General features: G+C 55.4%; 2 protein-coding genes across 8 annotated transcripts; one reads left to right on the top strand and one right to left on the bottom strand.

Moving 5' to 3' along the window:
• Window positions 1-336: 336 nt before the first annotated feature.
• Window positions 337-17,780, top strand: SRRM2 (serine/arginine repetitive matrix 2). 7 transcript variants are annotated; one of them, XM_062179718.1, is made up of 14 exons: window positions 1,125-3,573; window positions 4,439-4,546; window positions 4,736-4,900; window positions 5,072-5,149; window positions 5,563-5,625; window positions 5,726-5,758; window positions 5,975-6,025; window positions 6,184-6,276; window positions 6,924-7,116; window positions 8,043-14,701; window positions 15,447-15,731; window positions 16,824-16,937; window positions 17,015-17,125; window positions 17,231-17,780. In XM_062179718.1, the coding sequence occupies exons 1-14, from the start codon at window positions 3,332-3,334 to the stop codon at window positions 17,238-17,240; spliced, it is 8,205 nt and encodes a 2,734-aa protein (XP_062035702.1). In that variant the 5' UTR covers window positions 1,125-3,331; the 3' UTR covers window positions 17,241-17,780. The 7 variants fall into 7 exon arrangements, with proteins under 7 accessions (XP_062035706.1, XP_062035701.1, XP_062035699.1 ...); XM_062179719.1 differs by having other exon boundaries at window positions 17,018-17,125; XM_062179717.1 differs by lacking the exons at window positions 17,015-17,125; window positions 17,231-17,780 and having other exon boundaries at window positions 1,123-3,573; window positions 5,566-5,625; window positions 16,078-16,917.
• ELOB (elongin B) lies at window positions 17,781-20,888 on the bottom strand. Its single transcript, XM_062179723.1, has 4 exons — window positions 20,822-20,888; window positions 20,578-20,712; window positions 19,681-19,786; window positions 17,781-18,213 (listed from the first exon to the last, which is right to left on the bottom strand). Exons 1-4 carry the CDS (start codon window positions 20,822-20,824, stop codon window positions 18,101-18,103), a joined length of 357 nt encoding a protein of 118 aa, XP_062035707.1. The 5' UTR covers window positions 20,825-20,888; the 3' UTR covers window positions 17,781-18,100.
• Window positions 20,889-21,402: the final 514 nt, after the last annotated feature.

Genomic DNA, 21,402 nt, shown 5'->3' on the forward strand with positions numbered 1-21,402 from the left:
CTGGGCTCCCCTCCCCCTCGCGCGGTGCCCGTCGCGCGCGGGCTCCGGCGCGCCTCTCCCCGCCCCTCCCCCATAGCAACGGCGCGCGCCGCCGCCCGCGCTCGGGTTCGCGCGCGTCCTCGGCGACCGGGGAGCGCGCGCCGCTCGGCTCCTCGGCTCCCCCCACCTGGGCGGCCGAGCCGGCCTCTTGGCTGCGGCTGCCCCTTGCGGCGGCGGCGGCGGCGGGAGCCCCCTCTCGGACCGTGTCCCCTGTGGCTCGCTCCGGTCGCGCCCGGGGCCCTGTGGACCTGTGTGGAGCCTTCCAGACCGCGGGGCGCCGCGCAGCCCCCTCCCCCATCCCTCCGGGCCGAAAATAGGCCTTCCTGGCCCAGCCGGCGCGGGGAGGGCCTTGACCTCGGTGGCCCGGATTTAGACCGTTTGGACTCGCTAGTATCAGCCCTGAGGTCGGTAGGGGAGAAAAAAGCCCCGGAGCGTGGAAAGGGAAGGGAGAAGGAAAAAAATTGAGACTACGTGAGTAAGGTAGACAACGTGGTGGGTGGTTTTTTTTTTTTTTTCCCCTTGTGGCTTTTCCACATTTCCCCAAAAGTTGCGTTTGAACTACGGAGGCTGCTCTTGGAGCCCGTGGTTGGGAAGAAAATGCCGGACTGTTCCGAGTTGCGGCTGCGTGTTTTCAGGCCCCCGGTGGCGCACGACTCGGGGCGGCCTCGGTGTCCGCCTGTTCTCGCTGTGATTCCGGCCCGCACATCCCAGCTGTCGGTTCTGTCGACTTTGCTCTTCGGACGATGGGCTCCGTAGCGTGTCCCCAGGCACTGCAGTGCGCCGCGTGGAGCTGCTTCTGCTTCTCTGTCTTCTGGGCGGCCGCCTCCCGCTGTTCGCTTCATTTCTTAACTGAATGTCTGAATATTGTGCGATCCCCTTTGATCTCATTATTTTGGCGTTCTGATCACTGTCCAACACAGGTAGTTCTCTTTGTCTTCCTTGGCAAAGTAACTTTGCAAGCTCTCTGTGGACCTCATTTTAAGAATTCTTATTTTATCGGTTTTAGTGGTTTGCGTGGACATGGGTTCCTCCTCACTTAAGTGTCTATGGCTCTGCCGTGGAGGTTTTCGTGGTTTTTTTTTTTTTTTTTTTTTTAATTGTTGATTCTCTACATTTTTCGAACAATGTGACAGTATCTTTGGCTTAGCAGCTACTGGTTTTCCCCCCTAGGCAGTGGGAGGATTTTTGTGTGAGGTGGTAGAGAAGTGCGGGTGCTTTTCTGAGGCTGAGGACTTAATTGCAGGTCAGAAGCATTCTGCAAGGGAAACAAAAATTAAGTGGGCCATGCAGGTGCAAAGAGGGGCTTTTAGAGTGGGGCGAATTGGTGCTGGAAAGTGAACGCGAGGGTTGCTTTCTTGGGCTGCAGGGAAGTAGATCATTGTTCTGCGTGTCTCCTTGTCTTTCGTAGATTGAGCCTCGTGTCATCCCTTGACTCTGGTTTTGTCATCTTTTTTTGCTTTCGGTTCGTAGGACTGCTGCCTTTGAGAAGGGACCTGTTCTGTGGCTGCGCGGTGTGCAGGCTGCTGGGCTTCCTTCCCATACAGCGTCTTAGGTTTCTGTAGGCATTTGTGTTATGCTTCTTTATTTTCGAATTTTCTAAATGTAGCCTTCCATGCAATGCCTCTCATTTCCCCCCGCGTTGATTAACTTCTCCACGTTGCCTTTTTCTAGGGTTTTTCCTGGGGTTAGTTTTCCCACTATCTTGGAGAGAATGGGTTGGAGAAGCTTTGTGTTTGAGAGGTCTTCAGAAGTCATGGAAAACATAGATGATGAAAAACTTGCATGGATTTCAATTGTTTTGCGCAAAATAAAGTTTTCAAAAACTACTTGAGAGACAGAGCTTCCTGACATAGACAGATGTTGCATTTGCTGGTTTGCTCCCCAAAGGACAACAGCAGCTGGGGCAGGGCCAGGCCAAAGCCATGGGCATGAAACTAAATCCGAGTCTCCCGGATGGGTTTCAGGGACCCAAGTGCTTGAGCCATCACCTGCTGCCTCCCAGGGTGCGCATTAGCAAGGAGCTGGAACTGGAAACAGGAATTGCTGAGACTGGAACCAGGCATTCCCATACGGGATGTGGGTGTCAAAAATATGTCCCTAAATTTTCATTTTACTTTTCTGTGAACATTTGGAAGTACCCTTGTATTGCAGGAGAAAGAATCAGAGTATGTATAGTCAATAACTGTTAACTGGAAAAGCTGGGACTTGTGGGTTCTTCAGTCGTGCTGGGGTTTAGATAAGTTGAGAGAATGGAATGTGGTGAGAGGTGTGGGGTTGTTAACACATGAGAAGGGCTTGGGAGAGAAAACAGAAGTTCAGTACAGGAGATTGGATAGGGAAAGCCAGCAGTTGGACTTTAATAAAAGTGAGATATGGAGTGAGAAGATTTTTTAAGTTCAGAACAAGGAATCTAGAGAAATTATGGAGACAATAGAAATAAAAGACGCTGCTGTGTTTAAATAGAGCATTGTGTTAAAGACATGATGTGTAACAGGAGCTAGTGAGCCTTGGAGGAGCTGCGAAGCATATGGTAAATACTATTAGGAAGGAAATTGAAGAAGTAAACTAAGAAGATAGTTGATGGGAGCTGTAAATATTTGGGATCAAGAAGATGGCTCTTTCCCTGGGGGGTGAAGTGGAGTAAGATGATGTATCCAAAGTTCATATTTGTTTCTTACGTGCATGCTAGCTGTTAGTCTGAGTGTGAGGCTGTACGGACCATTTTGGATTTAACTAACTAGCCCCCTTTTCAGTTACTTAGGGGTTGTTTATTCCATCTTGTATTCATACGGGGTAGGCTGAAATCCTTAGGCAGGTTCATGAGGCTTTGGATGTGGATTGGAGGCCCAGTTACCAGAGTTAGGGTGTAGAGTAGTTGAAAATGTCACTTGGATTATCTGTGTGGAAGGAGAGCAAAGGGAGAAAGTGGAGAGATTTGAAAGACAATAGAATCAATCCTTCTTTGCCTAGAGTGGAGAAAAGAAAATCTAGGTGCAAGGAAGAATGGTGTAGTAGTCTGTGGAAGAGCATTAGTGGGAAAAGGCCGTGAGAACTGGGCTACGATTTTTGCGGCGAGGAAGCAGTGTGGGTAGGATGAGGGGGGGTTTCTTAGACCAGGAGGATGAAGGAGCAACATGCAGTAAGAGGTCCAGTGTGAGAGGACAGGTGTTGAACTAGGGATGCAGGAGAGCAGGGATGTGGGTGGTGGTAGGTGGTTAGTTTGGGGCCAGGGGCCTGACCCGTATCTCCCCGCTCCCCCCCAGGAGCGGTGGTGCCCCCCGGGCACAGGGCCATGTACAACGGGATCGGGCTGCCGACGCCCCGGGGCAGCGGCACCAACGGCTACGTCCAGCGCAACCTGTCCCTGGTGCGGGGCCGCCGGGGTGAGCGGCCTGACTACAAGGGAGAGGAGGAACTGCGGCGCCTGGAGGCTGCCCTGGTGAAGCGGCCTAATCCTGACATCCTGGACCACGAGCGCAAGCGGCGCGTGGAGCTGCGATGCCTCGAGCTGGAGGAAATGATGGAAGAGCAGGGGTGAGGGGAGGCCTGGGGGAGAGCCAAGCACTGAATGAGTGCAGAGCTGGATGCTAGGTGGGATGTAGGGAGTAGAGGCCTGGAGAGCACTCATAGTAGGGGAGGCGGTGAATGAGCTAGAGACTGAGGAGTTAAGGGACAATGCGAAGTGGGAAGTGAGGAATTGGGCATAAATAGGAACCTGAGCGAGTCTGAATTATTTAGATGGAGGTACACAGGGAAATGGGGGCCATCGAGGAACAAAATACGCTTTGAGGGAGAGTCCAGAAAGCAGAGACCAGGCAGAAGGGCTCGCTGAGCTGATGGAGGTGTCATTGATAGAAGAGAGGAAGGTAAACGATTTAAGGATTGAGGCCTTGGAAAGAATCAAAGCCAGTAAGACAGAAATTGGAAGAATACTTAAGAATTATGAATGAGAGAATTATGGGCTAAGTAGGGAAGTGGCATTTTGGAAAGGAAGCATACTTAGGCAGAAAACCTTTTAGAGCAGTGGTTTTCAAACTTCAGCAGTGGCGCTCCTTTTATATGATATATCTATCTTTGGAATCCTGGGAAATGGAAGACTTTGTTCCACCTTGTTGAAGTTGTAGATGAGCACTTGAAACTCTGCCTGCTTAACTTTCCTCTCTTGGCCCCTGAAGTCTAGTATGTTTAAAATCCACTGTTCTAGAGGGCATAGAAATAGAGGGGAAAGATGGGAGTAAAGATCAGAAGGACTTAAGAGAAGGGACTTTAGGGTGACAGAGAGTGAAAAGTTCTGTGTGCATGGAGAAGGAAGGGGCCCTTCTGGGAAAGAGGAAATGGAGACCCGGGACTGGGTGAAGCGTCCTGGCAGGCTCTAACCCTGAAGGAATTTGTCCTTCAGGTACGAGGAACAACAAATTCAGGAAAAAGTGGCGACCTTTCGACTCATGTTGCTGGAGAAGGATGTGAACCCCGGGGGCAAGGAGGAGACCCCAGGGCAAAGGCCAGCGTGAGTGTTAGACTCCCCTTGATTCCTCCGGACTCCGCGCTGCTGCTGTCGTCCTCTCCTTCCCTGGGACTTCTGCCCTGCCTTTGTCTGCCTTTCCCAGTGCCTGTGTGGCTCCTGCTTGTTGTGTTCTGAATTTCGTTCTGCATTTCGCTTTCTGTCACTTTATACTTATGCCCTTTTCCTCTCTAGGGTAACTGAGACTCACCAGTTGGCAGAATTGAATGAGAAGAAGAATGAGCGACTTCGTGCTGCCTTTGGCATCAGTGATTCCTATGTGGATGGCAGCTCTTTTGATCCTCAGCGTCGTGCTCGGGAGGCTAAACAAGCAGTCCCTGAGCCTCCTAAACCTTACAGGTATCAAGACCACGCTACCAGTATTAGCTCTCTCCCTGATTTCTAATCTTCCTCTCCCTTTGTGGACTGTTTCTTTCCACATTCTAAAAATAAAATATTGTTCCTCTTGAGTTAAAACGTTTAAGAAAAACTTTTTAACATCCAGCTCTGTTTCTTTCCATCTTACCCCAGCCTTGTGCGAGAGTCTAGCAGTTCTCGCTCACCCACTCCAAAGCAAAAGAAGAAGAAAAAGAAGAAAGACAGAGGACGGTAAGTTAGTTGGGAAGTTACTCCAGCAGCCATAGGCCCGTTCCTGTGATGGGAGCTGAGAAATCTTGCTTCTAGTAAGCAGGAGACGGCTTTCAAGAAATTCAGAGAAGGGAATGAACCATTCAGGTCTCCGCTAGCAGGAGAAGTGCAGGTGGTCTCTGCCGGGATGGGTTGAGTCTGCAGCTGTGCCAATTAGGAACTGGCTTGAAGCATTTTTGATTTCTAAAATGTTCTTTTCATTTTTTGGTTTGTTGATTTAATGAGTTACTTAACATTTTTTAGAAATAAGTGGTGGGCTTATATCTGGGGCATAGATAGATGTTGGGGTTACTCAGATGCTTGGGGTAGATTGTCAGTGGGACTGTCAGGAAAGAAGCCAAGCCGAATGACCTTGCTTCCGAACTCATCTCTAGCAGGTCAGAGAGCAGCTCTCCACGACGGGAGAGAAAGAAGAGCTCAAAGAAGAAGAAGCACAGGTATGAGGTGGCAGTCCTTAGAGTGATTGGGAAAAGTTTGCGGAGTTCAGGCATAGGTGTTGGTTCATGTTTTTTCTCCCCCCCTCCCCTTTCCCATTAGATCAGAATCTGAATCAAAGAAACGGAAGCATAGGTAAGAGCTTTTTGACTCAAAGGGACGTTGAGGCAAATGGGAGTGGTGAGCCTTTGCTTGATGGTTTTCTTGTTCTTTGTTTGGCCTTGGGGAGGCTTATTTTTCTGAGAGTAAAGCTTAGTCGTTAACCTTTATAATGTCAGCCATACTTCTGATTCTTTACTTTTTTATTTCCTTTTTAGGAAGTACTTTTAACAACTTTACCTTATTTCCCAGGTCTCCCACTCCAAAGAGCAAACGTAAATCTAAGGACAAGAAACGGAAGCGGTAAGTGACCTTGAGGAGAACTTGCTTAGTGAGTGTCCTCCTTTAGGGAGAGAGGACAGAGTGAAACATGTTCCGCACTGGGGAGGGGTTGCGGGATGGGCAAGGAGAATCCAGTGTAGGTGTGACAGCATCCTGAGCTGTGCTTGGTCTTCATTCAGGTCTCGAAGTACAACACCAGCCCCCAAGAGTCGCCGGGCCCACCGGTCAACCTCTGCTGATTCTGCTTCCTCTTCTGATACTTCCCGTAGTCGGTAAGGGGTAGTCCAGGAGGAAGGGGGGGAGAGGGAATTGCTGGGTTAATCAATTTAATATTTATTGAGCGCCCACGGTGTGCTAGGCGCTGCACAGACCATTCGGAAGACACGGTCCCTGCCCTCTAGGAGCTGACAGGCTAAAGCAACAGGATGGACAGACATATACATTTCCCCTTCTCTTTTTTTTTTTTTTTTCTTTTGTTTGTTTGTTATTTTTTTGTTTCTTTCTGATGTATATGGACTGCCAGAATAGGGGGGGTGGTGGTTTGTTCGTGGTGTCTGGGGGAGGAAGGAATCCTTGCCCTGGCTTCCTTAATCGGGGAAGGCTTCCTGAAGGAGGTGGGCTCAGAGGTGAGTTGTGGATGAAGTGGGTAGGGAATGGGCTGGGTGGAGGGATTGGGGATGTTTGGGGGAGGTGAATAACGGGGTAGAGGGAGAACTTCCTTTGGGATTGTGTTGGGAAGAGAACGACTCAAGCTAACAACTTGGATTTCATTGAGTGATTTAAACCCCATGATTAAGAAGGTGTTTTTTAAAGAGGGTTGCTTAGCTAGGAAAGATGGGTGGGAGCTGGGGAGGGGGTTTTCTGTTCTCCCTTGAGCTGATTTTCTTTCCCTCCGCCCATCCTCAATTAACTCCCTCAGGTCTCGAAGTGGTGCAGCTAAAACTCATACAACTGCCTTGACTGGGCGAAGTCCTTCCCCTGCTTCAGGGCATCGAGGGGAGGGAGATGCACCTTCCAGTGAGCTGGGTACCACCAGTGTACAACGGCCTGGCAGCCCAGAGCCCTCCACGAAGCAGCCTGGTAGTCCTTTGGAAGACAAAGACAAGAAGGAGGTATGTTCCTTAGTTAATTGGTGTTTGTTGGTTTGCTAGAAGGCTTTAGCTTATTGAGAAGTGTGGTCCCATTCTTGCTGCGTTCCTCTCAGTTACCAGGTTGTATTGTGCATCTGTGTGTCCTTTAGTATTGGGACTGAGCTAAATCCTTTAGACTCAAACTTCACTGGCTGTTAATAGGTTTATTAAACATTGGTTGGGCTCACTAAAAATTCTCAGCCCAGTGGGTTGCTGCCAGCTGTTTGAAACACTGTGACCTGGTCTTTGCTGCCTATTGTTTCATACACCCTGTTGTAATTCAAGCCCCAATAATTTCTTCTTGCTTCAATTATAGCATGTGAGTTGTTAACCTTTGTTATCTAGCTTTCATCTCCTAGAGTTAAGCTTTCCAATTATTAGTTCGATCATGTCAGGATGTTTATCTACTTTGCATTGCTTTTGAGTTGTATTAAGGGTTTTGTCTTTTCCTGTACTCTGGGTCCATTTGGTCTTGTTTTTTATTTTTTACACAAAGCAGCTTCTCAAACTTTTGTCTTTGTTCATGCTATTTCATTTAATTTAATATAGCTGTTATTTAAGAGAGAGGTTAATTGGCATTTTGAGAAACTGCTTTATCATTCAAAACACTTATTCATGTTCTCAGAACATGTTTTAATGGTATTTGTTAAATGAAGTGTGTAAATTTTTTCATTGTGCTTAACGCTAGAGTGTAGGATTCTTGAGGTCACAGACTGTCCATGTTTTTTCATTGTGTTTTATTGTATGATCCTGTTGTTGAATGCATGTGAGCCTGTTGAGGAAACTTATCAGTTCATATAACGGGGTGTATGAAAGAAAAGTTCATTGGAAGGGGTATTGGATCTACAGGTGGTATGAAGTTTTGGTGCTTAACGTATCCCTATCCCTACTCTCTCTCCCACTCTCAGAAATCTGCAACTCGATCTAGCCCTTCTCCGGAAAGGAGCAGCACAGGCCCAGAACCACCTGCTCCCACTCCGCTCCTTGCTGAGCAACATGGCAGCTCCCCACAACCTCTTGCAACAACCCCCTTGAGTCAGGAGCCAGTGAATCCCCCATCTGAGGCCTCCCCAACCCGGGGCCGTTCACCACCTAAGTCTCCTGAAAAACCTCCCCCATCTTCCTCCGAGAGCTCTCCACCATCCCCTCAACCTGCCAAAGTCTCTCGGCATGCCAGCTCTTCCCCTGAAAGTCCTAAGCCTACACCAGCTCCTGGGGCCCGCCGAGAGCTTTCTTCCTCTCCTACATCTAAGAATCGCTCCCACGGCCGAGCAAAGAGGGAGAAGTCGCATTCTCATACCCCTTCCCGGAGAGCAGCGAGGTCCCGCAGCCCCGCTACTAAGAGGGGGCGATCTCGGTCTCGAACCCCTACCAAGAGAGGTCATTCTCGGTCCCGGTCCCCTCAGTGGCGGAGGTCCCGGTCTGCACAGAGGTGGGGAAGGTCAAGGAGTCCACAGCGGCGTGGCCGCTCTAGGTCTCCTCAGCGACCAGGCTGGTCTAGAAGCAGAAATACCCAGAGAAGAGGCAGGTCGAGGTCAGCAAGGCGAGGCAGGTCCCACTCTAGATCCCCAGCCACTAGAGGCAGATCCCGTTCTAGAACGCCCGCCCGGCGGGGCAGGTCCCGTTCCAGAACACCCGCCAGGCGCCGGTCTAGATCCAGAACACCTGCCAGGCGCCGGTCTAGATCCAGAACACCCGCCCGGAGGGGCAGGTCTCGCTCTCGAACGCCTGCCAGGCGCAGATCTAGAACCCGATCTCCAGTGCGGCGGCGGTCTCGCAGTAGATCGCCGGCAAGGAGAAGTGCCCGATCACGCTCGAGAACCCCAGCCAGGCGTGCTCGCTCACGCTCGAGAACCCCAGCTAGACGCGGTGGGCGCTCACGATCCAGGACCCCAGCTAGACGTGGTGGGCGCTCACGATCCAGAACCCCAGCCAGGCGAGGGAGGTCTCGATCTAGAACACCAGCAAGGCGAGGCAGGTCCCACAGTCGAAGTCTGGCTAGACGGGGGAGATCCCACTCCAGAACACCGCAAAGGAGAGGCAGGTCTGGCTCATCCTCGGAGAGGAAGAACAAATCCAGAACATCTCAGAGGAGTAGGTCCAACTCAAGCACAGAAGTGAAGAAGTCTCGCGTTTCCTCACGGCGGAGCAGATCTGTTTCTTCACCCCGATCCAAAGCAAAATCTCGCCTGTCTGTGAGGCGAAGCCTTTCAGGGTCCTCTCTGTGTCCCAAGCAGAAGTCACAGACGCCACCCAGGCGCAGTCGCTCTGGATCATCGCAACCTAAAGAGAAATCTGTGACCCCAACAAGGCAGAGTTGCTCTGGTTCTCCACCGCCGCCTAAACAGAAATCTAAGACGCCATCAAGACAAAGTCATTCTAGTTTATCTCCTCAGCCTCAGGTGAAGTCCGGAACACCACCCAGGCCAGGGTCTGTAACAAGTCCCCAGGCCAATGAGCAGTCTGCAACACCACTGAGACGGAGCCATTCAGAGTCATCACCTGATGCTGAGGTGAAATCCGGGACTCCTTTGAGACCTAGCTGCTCTGGGTCTTCCCCTCAGATAAAGGCTAGCACACCTCCAGGACGGAGCCCATCCGGGTCATCCTCTCCACAACCGAAAGTGAAGGCTGTATTGACTGTATCCTCCCCAAGACAGAGAAGCCGTTCTGGCTCCTCTTCTCCGAGTCCTAGTAGGGTGGCATCTAGAACACCTCCAAGGCAAGGCCGATCGGTGTCTCCTTGCTCCAAGGGGGAATCTAAGTTGTTGCCAAGACACAGCCGTTCTAGGTCCTCATCACCAGATGCCAAAGCGAAACCTGGAACGCCGTCAAGACAAAGCCACTCAGGGTGTACTTCTCCATATCCCAAAGTAAAGCCCCAAACTCCACCAGGGCAAAGTCTTACTGGATCAAAGTCACCAGGTCCCCAAGAGAAGTCTAAAGACACACCAGCACAGAGTTGCTCTGGGTCCTTTTCTCTTTGTCTAGGAGTAAAATCTAGCACACCACCAGAAGAGAGTGATTTTGACTCAACTCTGCAACAGAAAGGACAATCTCAAATTTCACCAGAGCTCATATCTGGTACGTCAAGTCCAGAAGTGAGGCAGACTCACTTAGAATCACCATCTCTGCTGAGCAAATCACAAACGCCTCCTAAAGGTTGCCGATCTAGGTCCTCATCTCCAGTCAGTGAGCTGGCTCCCAGGTCTCCAGTAAGACACGAGAGAAGTGAATTGTTAAGTCCTAGGCTGAAAGCAGGAATGTCTCCTGAACAGAGCAGGCCTCAGTCTGACTCTTTCTTATATCCTGCAGTGGACTCTAAGCCTCTTTTGGGGCAGAATAATAGATCAGAACCCTTTTTTGAATCAAAAGAGAAAGTAGCCTTACCGTCTCAGGAGGATGTTACTGCATCATCTCCTAGGCCAAGAGACAAATTTAGTCCTCTGGTGCAAGACGGGTCCGAGGCTTCACCAGTACTTAAAGACACACCAAGGAGTGGCGGTGGATCACCTTCAGATACGAGAGACCAAAAGAGTATATTAACTAAGTCAAATCAAGATGAGGAATTAATGGAAGTGACAGAGAAATCTGAGCAGCCTTCCATCCAAGTCCTACCCCATTTGTCTCCAGAACGTAAAGAAGTGGCTGGGAGTAATTTTGGATTGTCTCCTGAAGTAGAAGAAAAGCCTGCATCTTTGGCCCTTGACCACAGCCAGTCACAGGCTGCTTTGGAAACAGTAGAAATCCCTGCACTGGCCTCATCTTGGGGTGGACCACAGTTTTCTCCAGAACATAAAGAACCGTCTAACTCACCTGGCAGGGAAAATAGCTTTGGATCACCTTTAGAATTTAGAAATTCAGGCCCTGTTACAGAAATGAATGCTGGGTTTTCTCCTGATGTTAAAGAAGATTTGAGTGGACCTTTCCTTAATCAGCTGGAGACAGACCCGTCTCTGGATGTGAAAGAACAATCAACAAGATCCTCTAGACGTAGCAGTTCTGAGTTGTCCCCAGATGCAGTGGACAAGGCAGGAATGTCTTCAAACCAGAGTGTCTCTTCGCCTGTTCCTGATGCTATACCTCGGACACCCTCAAGAGAAAGAAGTAGCTCTGCATCTTCTGAACCGAAAGATGGCTTACCCAGAACTCCGTCAAGGAGAAGCAGGTCTGGGTCTTCTCCGGGGCTTAGAGATAGGTCTGGGACTCCTTCAAGGCACAGCCTGTCTGGGTCCTCCCCTGGAATGAAGGATGCACCTGGAACACCATCCAGGGGGAGGAGCGAATGTGACTCCTCGCCAGAACCCAAGGCTTTGCCTCAAACTCCTAGAGCAAGGAGTCGTTCTCCCTCATCCCCAGAGCTCAACAACAAGTGTCTTACCCCTCAGAGAGAAAGAAGTGGGTCAGAATCATCCGTCGAACAGAAAACTATGGCCAGAACTCCCCTTGGACAGAGAAGTCGATCAGGATCTTCTCAAGAGCCTGACGGGAAACCCAGCACATCCCCACAGGAAAGAAGTGAGTCCGATTCTTCTCCGGACTCTAAAGCCAAGACAAGAGTCCCACTTAGGCAGAGGAGTCGTTCAGGATCATCTCCAGAGGTGGACGACAAATCCCAGCCTTCTCGGCGCAGTAGGTCTGCTTCGTCCCCCGAAGTGAAAGAAAAGGCGAGAGTGGTGCCCAGGACACAGAGTGCTTCCGATTCTTCTCCAGAACCCAAGACTCCTGCCCCTCGGGCTCTGCCCAGACGAAGCAGGTCCGCTTCCTCGAGCAAAGACAGAGGCCCTTCTCCTGAAGGCAGCAGCAGTTCGGAGTCCTCTCCAGAGCACCTGCCCAAAGCAAGAGCTACTCGAAGAGGCTCCAGGTCCTCACCAGAACCCAAGACCAAATCTCGCACACCACCTCGACGGCGTGGTTCTCGATCATCACCCGAGATGACCAGGAAGGCCAGACTCTCTCGTAGAAGCCGCTCTGCCTCATCCTCACCAGAAACCCGCTCCAGAACCCCGAGACGCCGGAGAAGTCCCTCAGTGTCTTCGCCAGAGCCGGCTGAGAAGTCAAGGTCTTCACGCCGGCGGCGTTCAGCTTCATCTCCACGCACCAAGACAACTTCAAGGAGAGGCCGCTCTCCTTCGCCAAAGCCTCGTGGACTCCAGAGGTCCCGTTCCCGCTCGAGGAGGGAGAAGACAAGAACAGCCCGCCGTCGAGACAGGTCTGGTTCTTCTCAGTCAACCTCGCGGAGAAGGCAGCGCAGCCGGTCAAGGTCTCGGGTTACTCGTCGTCGGAGGGGAGGCTCTGGTTACCACTCCAGGTCACCTGCCAGGCAGGAGAGTTCTCGAACCTCCTCCCGGCGTCGAAGAGGTCGTTCTCGGACACCCCCAACTAGCCGGAAGCGTTCTCGCTCACGCACGTCACCAGCCTTGTGGAAACGCTCCAGATCTCGAGCCTCTCCAGCTGCTCACCGGCGATCCAGGTCCAGAACACCCCTGATCAGCCGGCGGAGGTCCAGATCTCGGACCTCACCAGTTAGTCGGAGACGGTCGAGGTCCAGGACATCCGTGACTCGGCGAAGATCTCGGTCAAGAGCATCTCCAGTGAGTCGAAGGCGATCCCGGTCCAGAACACCACCAGTGACTCGCCGCCGTTCAAGGTCCAGGACACCGACAACACGCCGGCGCTCTCGGTCCAGAACTCCGCCGGTGACTCGCCGGAGATCCAGATCAAGGACTCCCCCGGTAACCCGGAGGCGGTCTCGGAGCAGAACCTCGCCTATTACTCGCAGAAGATCAAGATCCAGAACCTCCCCTGTCACTCGCAGGAGGTCTCGGTCTCGCACATCTCCAGTCACGCGGAGGAGGTCTCGCTCCCGAACCTCCCCCGTGACACGCCGCCGCTCGAGGTCTCGGACACCTCCAGCTATCCGGCGCCGTTCTAGGTCTCGCACACCGCTGTTGCCTCGCAAGCGGTCCCGCAGTCGCTCACCACTTGCTATCCGCCGCCGTTCTAGGTCCCGTACTCCACGAACAACTCGAGGCAAACGTTCCTTGACACGGTCTCCTCCAGCCATTCGCAGGCGCTCGGCGTCTGGAAGCAGTTCAGATCGTTCACGCTCTGCTACTCCTCCGGCAACGAGAAATCACTCTGGTTCTCGGACACCTCCAGTAGCACTCAACAGCTCCAGAATGAGCTGCTTCAGTCGTCCTAGCATGTCGCCGACTCCTCTCGACCGCTGTCGGTCACCTGGAATGCTTGAACCCCTCGGCAGCTCTAGAACACCCATGTCTGTCCTGCAGCAGGCGGGTGGCTCCATGATGGACGGTCCAGGCCCGCGGATACCTGATCATCCCAGAGCATCTGTGCCAGAAAATCATGCCCAGTCTAGAATTGCACTTGCCCTGACAGCCATCAGTCTTGGCACTGCCCGACCTCCTCCGTCCATGTCTGCTGCTGGCCTTGCTGCAAGAATGTCCCAGGTTCCAGCTCCAGTGCCTCTCATGAGTCTCAGAACGGCCCCAGCTGCCAACCTTGCGAGCAGGATTCCTGCAGCCTCTGCAGCAGCCATGAACCTGGCCAGTGCCAGGACACCTGCCATTCCACCAGCAGTGAACCTGGCTGACTCACGAACACCAGCTGCCGCAGCAGCGATGAACTTGGCCAGTCCCAGAACAGCGGTGGCACCATCAGCTGTGAACCTTGCTGATCCTCGCACCCCTGCAGCCTCAGCTGTGAACCTAGCAGGAGCCAGAACCCCTGCAGCCTTGGCAGCTTTGAGCCTCACAGGCTCTGGCACACCCCCAACTGCTGCAAATTACCCCTCCAGCTCCAGAACACCCCAGGCTCCAGCCCCTGCAAATCTGGTGGGTCCCCGGTCTGCACATAGTGCGGCTCCTGTGAATATTGCCAGCACCAGGACCCCTGCATCCTTGGCTCCTGGAGGTCTTACCAGTGCTAGGATGGCTCCAGCATTGTCCGGTGCAAACCTCACCAGTCCCAGGGTGCCTCTTTCTGCTTATGAGCGAGTCAGTGGGCGAACCTCACCACAGCTCCTCGACCGAGCTAGGTCCAGAACACCACCATCTGTCCCTAGCCAATCTAGGATGACCTCTGAGCGGGCCCCGTCCCCTGTCTCGAGAATGGTCCAGACTTCCGCACAGTCTCTTCTCCCTCCAGCGCAGGATAGGCCTAGGTCCCCTGTGCCATCTGCTTTTTCAGACCAGTCTCGTTCCTTGATGGCCCAGACCACCTCTGTAGCAGGCCCTCAGCCCCTTTCCTCTGGGGCAGTGGCAAAGACCATGTCCTCCGCTGGTGACCACAATGGCATGCTCTCTGGCCCTGCCCAAGGGGTGTTGCACCCCGAGGGTGGGGAATCACCTCCTGGGGCCCAGCAGTCTGCATTGGCCGCCCTGCAGCCAGCAAAGGAGCGGCGGAGCTCCTCCTCCTCCTCCTCCTCCTCCAGCTCTTCCTCTTCCTCCTCCTCGTCCTCGTCGTCATCGTCCTCTTCTGGCTCCAGTTCTAGCGACTCGGAGGGCTCTAGCCTTCCCCCTCAACCTGAGGTGGCACTAAAGAGGTGAGGGGACTTGACTGAGAAATTTTCTAGGGGAAGGTGTTGGGGTTGGGTGGGGGAGTGGGGAGGGAGATAACCATGTCACAGAGGTTCTTGGCTCTTTGAGGAGGTATGGGGGACCTTGACTTTGAAGCTTGGGGTAGAAGAAAATGTTGGGGTGGGGGCTGAGGGGGGAGGAATGGGACAGATGAAAGTCTCCGAAGGTTGATTCTCTAGAGGATAATGATAAGTTTTCCGTCTCTACAGAGGACAGAACTAGAGGAAATGGACTTAATTTTACAGCAGGAGGGATGGCAGTTAGACCTCAAGAGGAACTCCCTGGGCTGGAAGGATCTTCAGAGGTCATCCCATCCCTCTCCCTGCCTCCAGGCAGGACGGCCCCTCCCCAAGCCAACCTGCACTCACAGGGGCCTCCCCAAGCTGCGGCTCTCCCAGGAAGGAGACCACCTAGCTTCAGCTGCCACACGTGAACCCAGGGCCTTATTCCTGCATCAGGGACATTCTTGAGGTTTAGCCTTGACTCCCTAGTGCTGCGGGCCCCAGCCTGTTGCTTGTGTTAGCAGAGGTTGGGCTAGCTCTGGCCACTGCTCTCCAGAGAATGTGCTCACTGGCTCGTGTCCTCAAGGCTGGGAGAGCTCCCAGGGCCTTCTTCAGGCACCCCTCCCCCACTGCCATTCCTCCAGACCAAGGAGGGTAGGGTGGGGGCTGGGGCAGCTTGTCTCCTTGTGACGCTGCTCTTCTCCTACAGGGTCCCCAGCCCCACCCCAGCCCCAAAGGAGGCTGTTCGAGAGGGACGTCCCCAGGAGCCAACCCCAGCCAAACGGAAGAGGCGTTCTAGCAGTTCCAGCTCCAGCTCCTCCTCGTCGTCGTCGTCCTCCTCCTCCTCCTCCTCCTCCTCCTCTTCCTCTTCCTCCTCCTCTTCTTCCTCTTCGTCCTCCTCCTCCTCGTCCTCCTCCTCCTCCCCTGCTAAGCCTGGCCCTCAGGCCTTGCCCAAACCTGCAAGCCCCAAGAAGCCACCCCCTGGCGAGCGGAGGTGAGTATTGCCTTGCCTGAAATAGAAGGGATGGGGGGTGACTTATCCAGAGAAGGGACCCTGGGGTGAGGTCCCTGCTGGGGTGTCTCACGTGGACGTTGGTGTTTGGTCGTATCTGAGGAGTTGGGGCACTCTTCCTGCCCCACCTGCTCTGTGTAACCCCTGGTCTGGCAAAGGGCTGCAGGATCGGAGTACATCCTCAGGCCAGAGCCGGGGAGTCCTAAGTTTCTTCCTTTCCTTCCCCCACCATGCAGCCTGCTCCCAGGGATTCTAGCTTTAAGTCTCCCCATTGTTATGCCAGGGCTCTGGTCTGGCCACCGTCGTCATCTCCCGACTCTGTCCACAGCCTCCTCCCTGTCTCCCTGCCTCCACGCCATTCTCTTCCACACGTAGCCAGAGGGATCTTTCTAAAACGCACATCTGGTTACTTCCCTCCACTCCACAAATCCTTCCGGGACGCCCTGTGGCCTGCAGGACAAAGCCCCACCTCTGCAGGAATGGCGTGTGAGGCTCTTCACCAGCTGGCCTTGCCCGCCCTGTGTGCTCCTCCTGCCCGCCCCCACACATGCCCTGTGCTCCAGCATACTCAGCGCCTTGCAGTCTAAGGAGAGCCCCATACCTTTGGACATGCTGTTCCTTCTGCCTGGAATTCCTTGTCCGCCTGGTGAACTCCTCGTTCTGCAAGACTCCGCTCAAACAGCACCTCCGAGAAGACTGCCCTGCCCCTGCCCCGCCCCACCCCTGGGCCCCTCCCCTGGGCTCCCAGATGTGTGTACATCCACTACCCTGGGCCTGCTTCCTACACAGGGGGCCATGTGTGCCTGACCTGTTGGCCTCCGTCCACCACCAGACTGAGTTCCTCCAAGTGCAGGGACTGTCTTTATCTTTGCATCCCCCGCTGCCCCCTGTGGCCTGCCCACTGGGGACACTCGGTGGATGGTGTGCGGGCGGATGGGTGAGTGCGGACAAAGGTGGGTCTGAGGCTGGCCCCGTGTGGTGTGAGGTTTGGTGGTCAGGACCTGGGTGGGTGGTCCTGAGTGCTGGCTGGTGGGTTTGGAAGAGAGTGGTGCTATAGAGGTCTCTGCTTCTCAGGTCTCGCAGCCCCCGGAAGCCAATAGACTCTCTTCGGGACTCCCGGTCCCTGAGCTATTCACCTGTGGAGCGTCACTGTCCCTCACCCCAGCCCTCACCGCGGGACCAGCCGAGGTAAGGCCGCCAGCTAACAGGAAGACGAAGTGTTCATGTTTGGGTGCTTGGGCTCTGACATGAGTTTGGTGTTGCAGCAGTGCTGAGCGGGGTTCCCGCAGAGGCCAGCATGGGGATGGCCGCTCCCCTGGCCACAAGCGCAGGAGGGAGACACCCAGCCCCCGGCCCGTGCGACATCGCTCCTCCAGGTGTGTTCTTGAGAGGGGGGCTGAAGGAAGGCTCTTTCCTGGCAGTGGGGGTTCGGGGGAGAGCGGAGGGCTGGGCCCTGTGCTGATCCCACATCTCTCTTGCAGGTCTCCATAAATCTTAGGGAGATTCCACCATACCCGTGCCGTGGAGCCACAGGGAGTGTTCTTTTCCCCAACAGCCGTGGGAGGGTTTCTTGTCTGCCCCCTTGAGCCCTGGCAACATCTTGGGGGGAAAGAGTCCCCTCACTTTTTTTTTTTCCTTTCCTTTGTTCCTGTGAAATGTTAATCTCTGTGAGTTTTTCCTGGTTCACGTGTTTTGGGGGGTTTGGGGTGGGAGGGAAAGCAGATAGGAGTTGGGGGAGGGACATGTAGTTCAGGACACCCTGGGCTGGAGTCAGAAAGGGCCTGGGAGGCACACCCCCTGCGGATCCCGAGTATCCCTGGGGCCATGCTGGTTTAGGATTTGGATTTGGGAAGCTGTGTGAGGTATTCTTGGAAGGGGCAGGAGTTGAAATTAGTTGGCCCCGACTGCCCCCCATGAGGTTGTGGTGCCCTCCCCCCAACTTTTCATGTTTCTTAAAAGGCATTTTGGTTTTTTAAAATCTGTACAGCAAGAGCAACTTTTTCTGTCAAATAAAAATGAGAAATGCAGGGATTGGGTCTGTAGCCTGCTTTATTAGGTACAGTGAAGGAGGAACCACGTGTGCGTCGCTGTCAGGATCTGGAAGGCGTGGCAGGCTGTGGTAGCTGTTCTAGGTTGTGGTCCCCTCACAGATCCTCACAGGCCCCGGAGCATCCACTGTTCCCTCCCAAACTGAGCCTCTCCCTCTCCCCATGTTGGCTGGGGCAGCCAGGTCCTGGTGCCTGGCAGGACCCAGCCCAGGGAGGGTGGGGAGAAAGAGGCAGCAACCAGGCAGACACCCAAATCTCTTTTATTGGGGGGAATGGGCTTCCGGAGGGGTGGGCCCAAGACCCTCACTGCACAGCCTGTTCATTGGCGCTGCTCCCTGAGTCCTGCGGCTTCATGACATCAGGCAGCTCCGGGGGGCTGGAGAAGGGCTCGATGCGCAGAGCTTCGAAAGCGTCATCTGGGTGGGGGAAGGGACAGAGCTGGAAGGGTGCTCCATGCTGGTGTGCACCTGTCATAATCTTGTCCCTGTAGCCACTGTCCCCTCTCACCCCATCTGGCCATCCTCGGACAATCCCAGTCCCTTACATGAACAGTCACGGCATCCCAACACCTTACAGCATCTGCCTATTTCTGTGGCCTGGCTGCTTTTCCTGTTAACCCCACACCTTTTCTCCTGTACCTCCCACCTGAGAGTCCCATCACTTGGCTCCGGCTTCACAAAGCAGTTGTCATGCAACTGGAGAGGCCGGGTAGAGGCTGGTACACGGAAACCTCTTGCCTTGTGTGGGACGGCCCTGAATGCCAGTATTGCTCAGGCTAAGAAACCCAACCCAGCCTAATCCCCAGTGAGCCCTGCCATTACCACCTCTCTCATCTAACAAAACAGTGAACCAGTGTTCAGGGTCAGAAAGGTATGGGCAGTAAATGACAGGGTGGCACATCAAACCAAGACAGGAGCCTAATGCCGACAAACGCCTCTCCACCGACACCAGTGCAGCCATCTGGGGAAGCGGAGAGCAGGCAGCCCACACGGCACCTGTCTGGGAGGACACCATCCAGCGTCCAGACCCCACCATACTCAGTGCCATAATGAGGAGCTGGAGGGGAAACAAGTCACTTCCCTAGGCCTTAGTCTTCCTACTCTTCAAAGTGGGTCTACATCAGTCTAACATCTAGGATGCCTCTCAAAACTGCTGCTGGGACAATGTGGTCCAAATGGCATTCTCAGCCCTGCCCTGCCCATCGGTGCTAGCTCTGCACCCACCTAAGCAGGACCATGAGACAGGAGGAACCCAAAGAAAGGCCCCTAAGCCACCCAACTCTGGACCACCTGCGGCAGGTCAGGCTGGGTGCATGGGTTCCTGTGGCCTGGTGGAGGCCACTTCTGTGGCACTCCTTTATTGGGAAGGGGTGGGAAGCATGGAGCTGGCAGCTGTCCTCGGTCATCTACACAACCCTGACACGGAGAGCTGTAGAAACAGCTCTGTCATCTGTTTGGGTTCTCAGATGGAAAATAAAACCCAAGGTTTCCCCTACCCCTTGTCTTGGCGGCAAGCCCTTCAGGTTCCGCTGGGCAGCGGAACACGGGCTCTGGTGTGAATCCTGGAGTTGGCAGACTGGCACGCTCCAGGTCTCGGCCACACAAAAGCTGGGGCTTTGAGCAAGGCGCTGCCCAGAGCACAGCAACACAAGGGCAGTGTTGACCTCGGGCCGCATGCAGGACCGGGTGCTCACTGAGGGACTGGGGAGCTGACAATTCTCGGGAAGCAGGCTTTGATGTCTGCAAGCCTCTCGTTCGCTGCTCCTTTTACGGAGAAAGCGTGTGAGAGGAGACCGCCTTGCTCTCGGTCTGCGAGTCCTGTGGATGTGCAGGACCCTTTGTTGGCTGCTCCCAGCCTGCCTGGCTGCCACCAGGCCGTCTCACCTGCCCGGAAGGCCAGTCCCACTGTGGCTGGAGCCTGCGGCCGTGCCGTCTGACTGGTGAAGCCGCATTCGCCCAGGGTCTTGCCATCATCCAGAAGCTGGTCGTCCTGGGGAGAAAAGCAGGGCCTTGCTTGGGAAAGGCCAGAGGGGCAGGTCCCAGAGGCTCCTCCAGACCCAAGCATTCCCAAATCAGACCTCCCAGAGTGCGGCTTGGAATGTCCTGCGGCCTCAGGCAGATCTCAAGCTGGGAGCCAGTGACCCAGTCTGGAGCTGGGGATGCTGGGTTTGGGCCCAGCCTGCCACCCTGCACAAGGCAACCGACCTTTGACGCAAAGCTCCCTCGTGCGTCAAACGAGAATTACCAGAATTCCCAAGTCACAGGGCAACCAGGAGTTCCAAGCCCGGGAGCCCCCGAGAGCTCAGTGTGGGGCAAAGGGGGCACGGGAGGAGGCAGAGGCTCTGAGCCCGGACGCCGCCTCCCAAAACGGACCGCAGGCCACGCTTACCGAACCGTCACAGGCAGGGCCGCTCCGTGCGGGGCGCACGGGCAGCAGCCCCGGGAGCTGACCTCGTGACCCGCTCTCTGCGGCCCCGGCCCCACCCCCGGCCGTGTGACCGCTGCAAGCCCCGGCTCCGGGACCCAGGCGCCGAGCCTCAGTGTCCTCAAACGGAAGCCGGCGCTGCCCGGAGCCCAGGGGCCCGGGCGGGACCTCCGCAGGCGGCCACCGCAGCCCAGGGCCCGGGCCTCGCACGCGACTCATCAGTGCCCCCCGCACGGGGCGCCGCTCGCGCTCCCCCCGCACAACGGATGTCCCACCCCCGCGGCGGGGGCGAGGCGGCGGCCGGCCCCTGCCCACGGCGATGACTCGGCCGCCGCCCGGCCCGGCCGCGGGCGCACCTTGTACAGCCGCTGCTCGTCGGGCGGCCGCTTGAGGATGCCCTCGACGATGCGCTTCAACTCGAACACGGTGCTCGACTCCTTGGCGTCCGTGAAGATGGTGGTCTTGTGACGCCGGATCATGAGGAACACGTCCTGGGGGCGGCGGGCCGGCGTGAGCACCGAGCCCGGGCCCCCCCGCGCGGCCCGCCGCCCCCGGCGCCCCCGGCCCGGCCCGGCCGCCCCTCCCCCCGCACCCGCTCACCATCGCGGCGGCTGCTTCTCCCCTCGACGCGCCGGCGCGGCCGCGCTCCGCCCCGTTCCCGGCAGCCCGTGCGCGGCCCGGCGTGCCCCGCGCGCGGCCCCGCCCCCGCCGCGCGGCCCCGCCGCCGCCATTTTGAGCGAGCCGGAAGCGGGTATGTGCCAGTCGCGTGCGGCCGCCATCTCGGTGCCGGGGAGACGGAAGCGGTGGGCGGGGACCGGGAGCGGGCGCGCGCGCGAGAGAGAGATGGGTGATGGCGCCATCTTGGGAGTGGCAAAAGCCAGGCCGCACGTGGATGGGAGCGGGGCCTTGGGCCCAGGCGTGGCGCTCTGTCGGGGAATGTGATGAGTGGTGCGAGTCTCGGTCACGGGACGGCAGGCTTCAGCGAGCCCCGGGCTGCCGTGTTGAGGGCTCGGACTTTCGCGGTCATTTGGGTGAGGTCTGTGTTTTGGACCTCGCAGCCACCGTCGCCGTGTCCCAGGCCTGGAGTGTAAGGGTTTGCATCCCTCAGGGTGAGGTGAAGTCCTGAGCCCCGTGGCGGCCCCGGGGAGAAGGTGGGGCCGAGGCTGCGGCCTGGATCTCTG

The sequence above is a fragment of the Lepus europaeus genome, chromosome 21 (genome assembly GCF_033115175.1).
Source record: "Lepus europaeus isolate LE1 chromosome 21, mLepTim1.pri, whole genome shotgun sequence".
NCBI lineage: Eukaryota > Metazoa > Chordata > Mammalia > Lagomorpha > Leporidae > Lepus > Lepus europaeus.

Bases quoted from the DNA above. Each gene is read 5' to 3' on its own strand.
- SRRM2 (XM_062179715.1), top strand. From the start codon at position 3,332: ATGTACAACGGGATCGGGCTGCCGACGCCCCGGGGCAGCGGCACCAAC. The intron at 6,026-6,183 runs GTAAGTGACCTT...GTCTTCATTCAG, and splicing joins AAGGACAAGAAACGGAAGCG to GTCTCGAAGTACAACACCAG. The intron at 6,277-6,923 runs GTAAGGGGTAGT...TAACTCCCTCAG, and splicing joins TCTGATACTTCCCGTAGTCG to GTCTCGAAGTGGTGCAGCTA.
- ELOB (XM_062179723.1), bottom strand. The intron at 19,787-20,577 runs GTGCGCCCGCGG...TTTTCTCCCCAG, and splicing joins ACGAGCAGCGGCTGTACAAG to GACGACCAGCTTCTGGATGA. The intron at 18,214-19,680 runs GTGAGACGGCCT...TCCCCCACCCAG, and splicing joins GGGACTGGCCTTCCGGGCAG to ATGACGCTTTCGAAGCTCTG.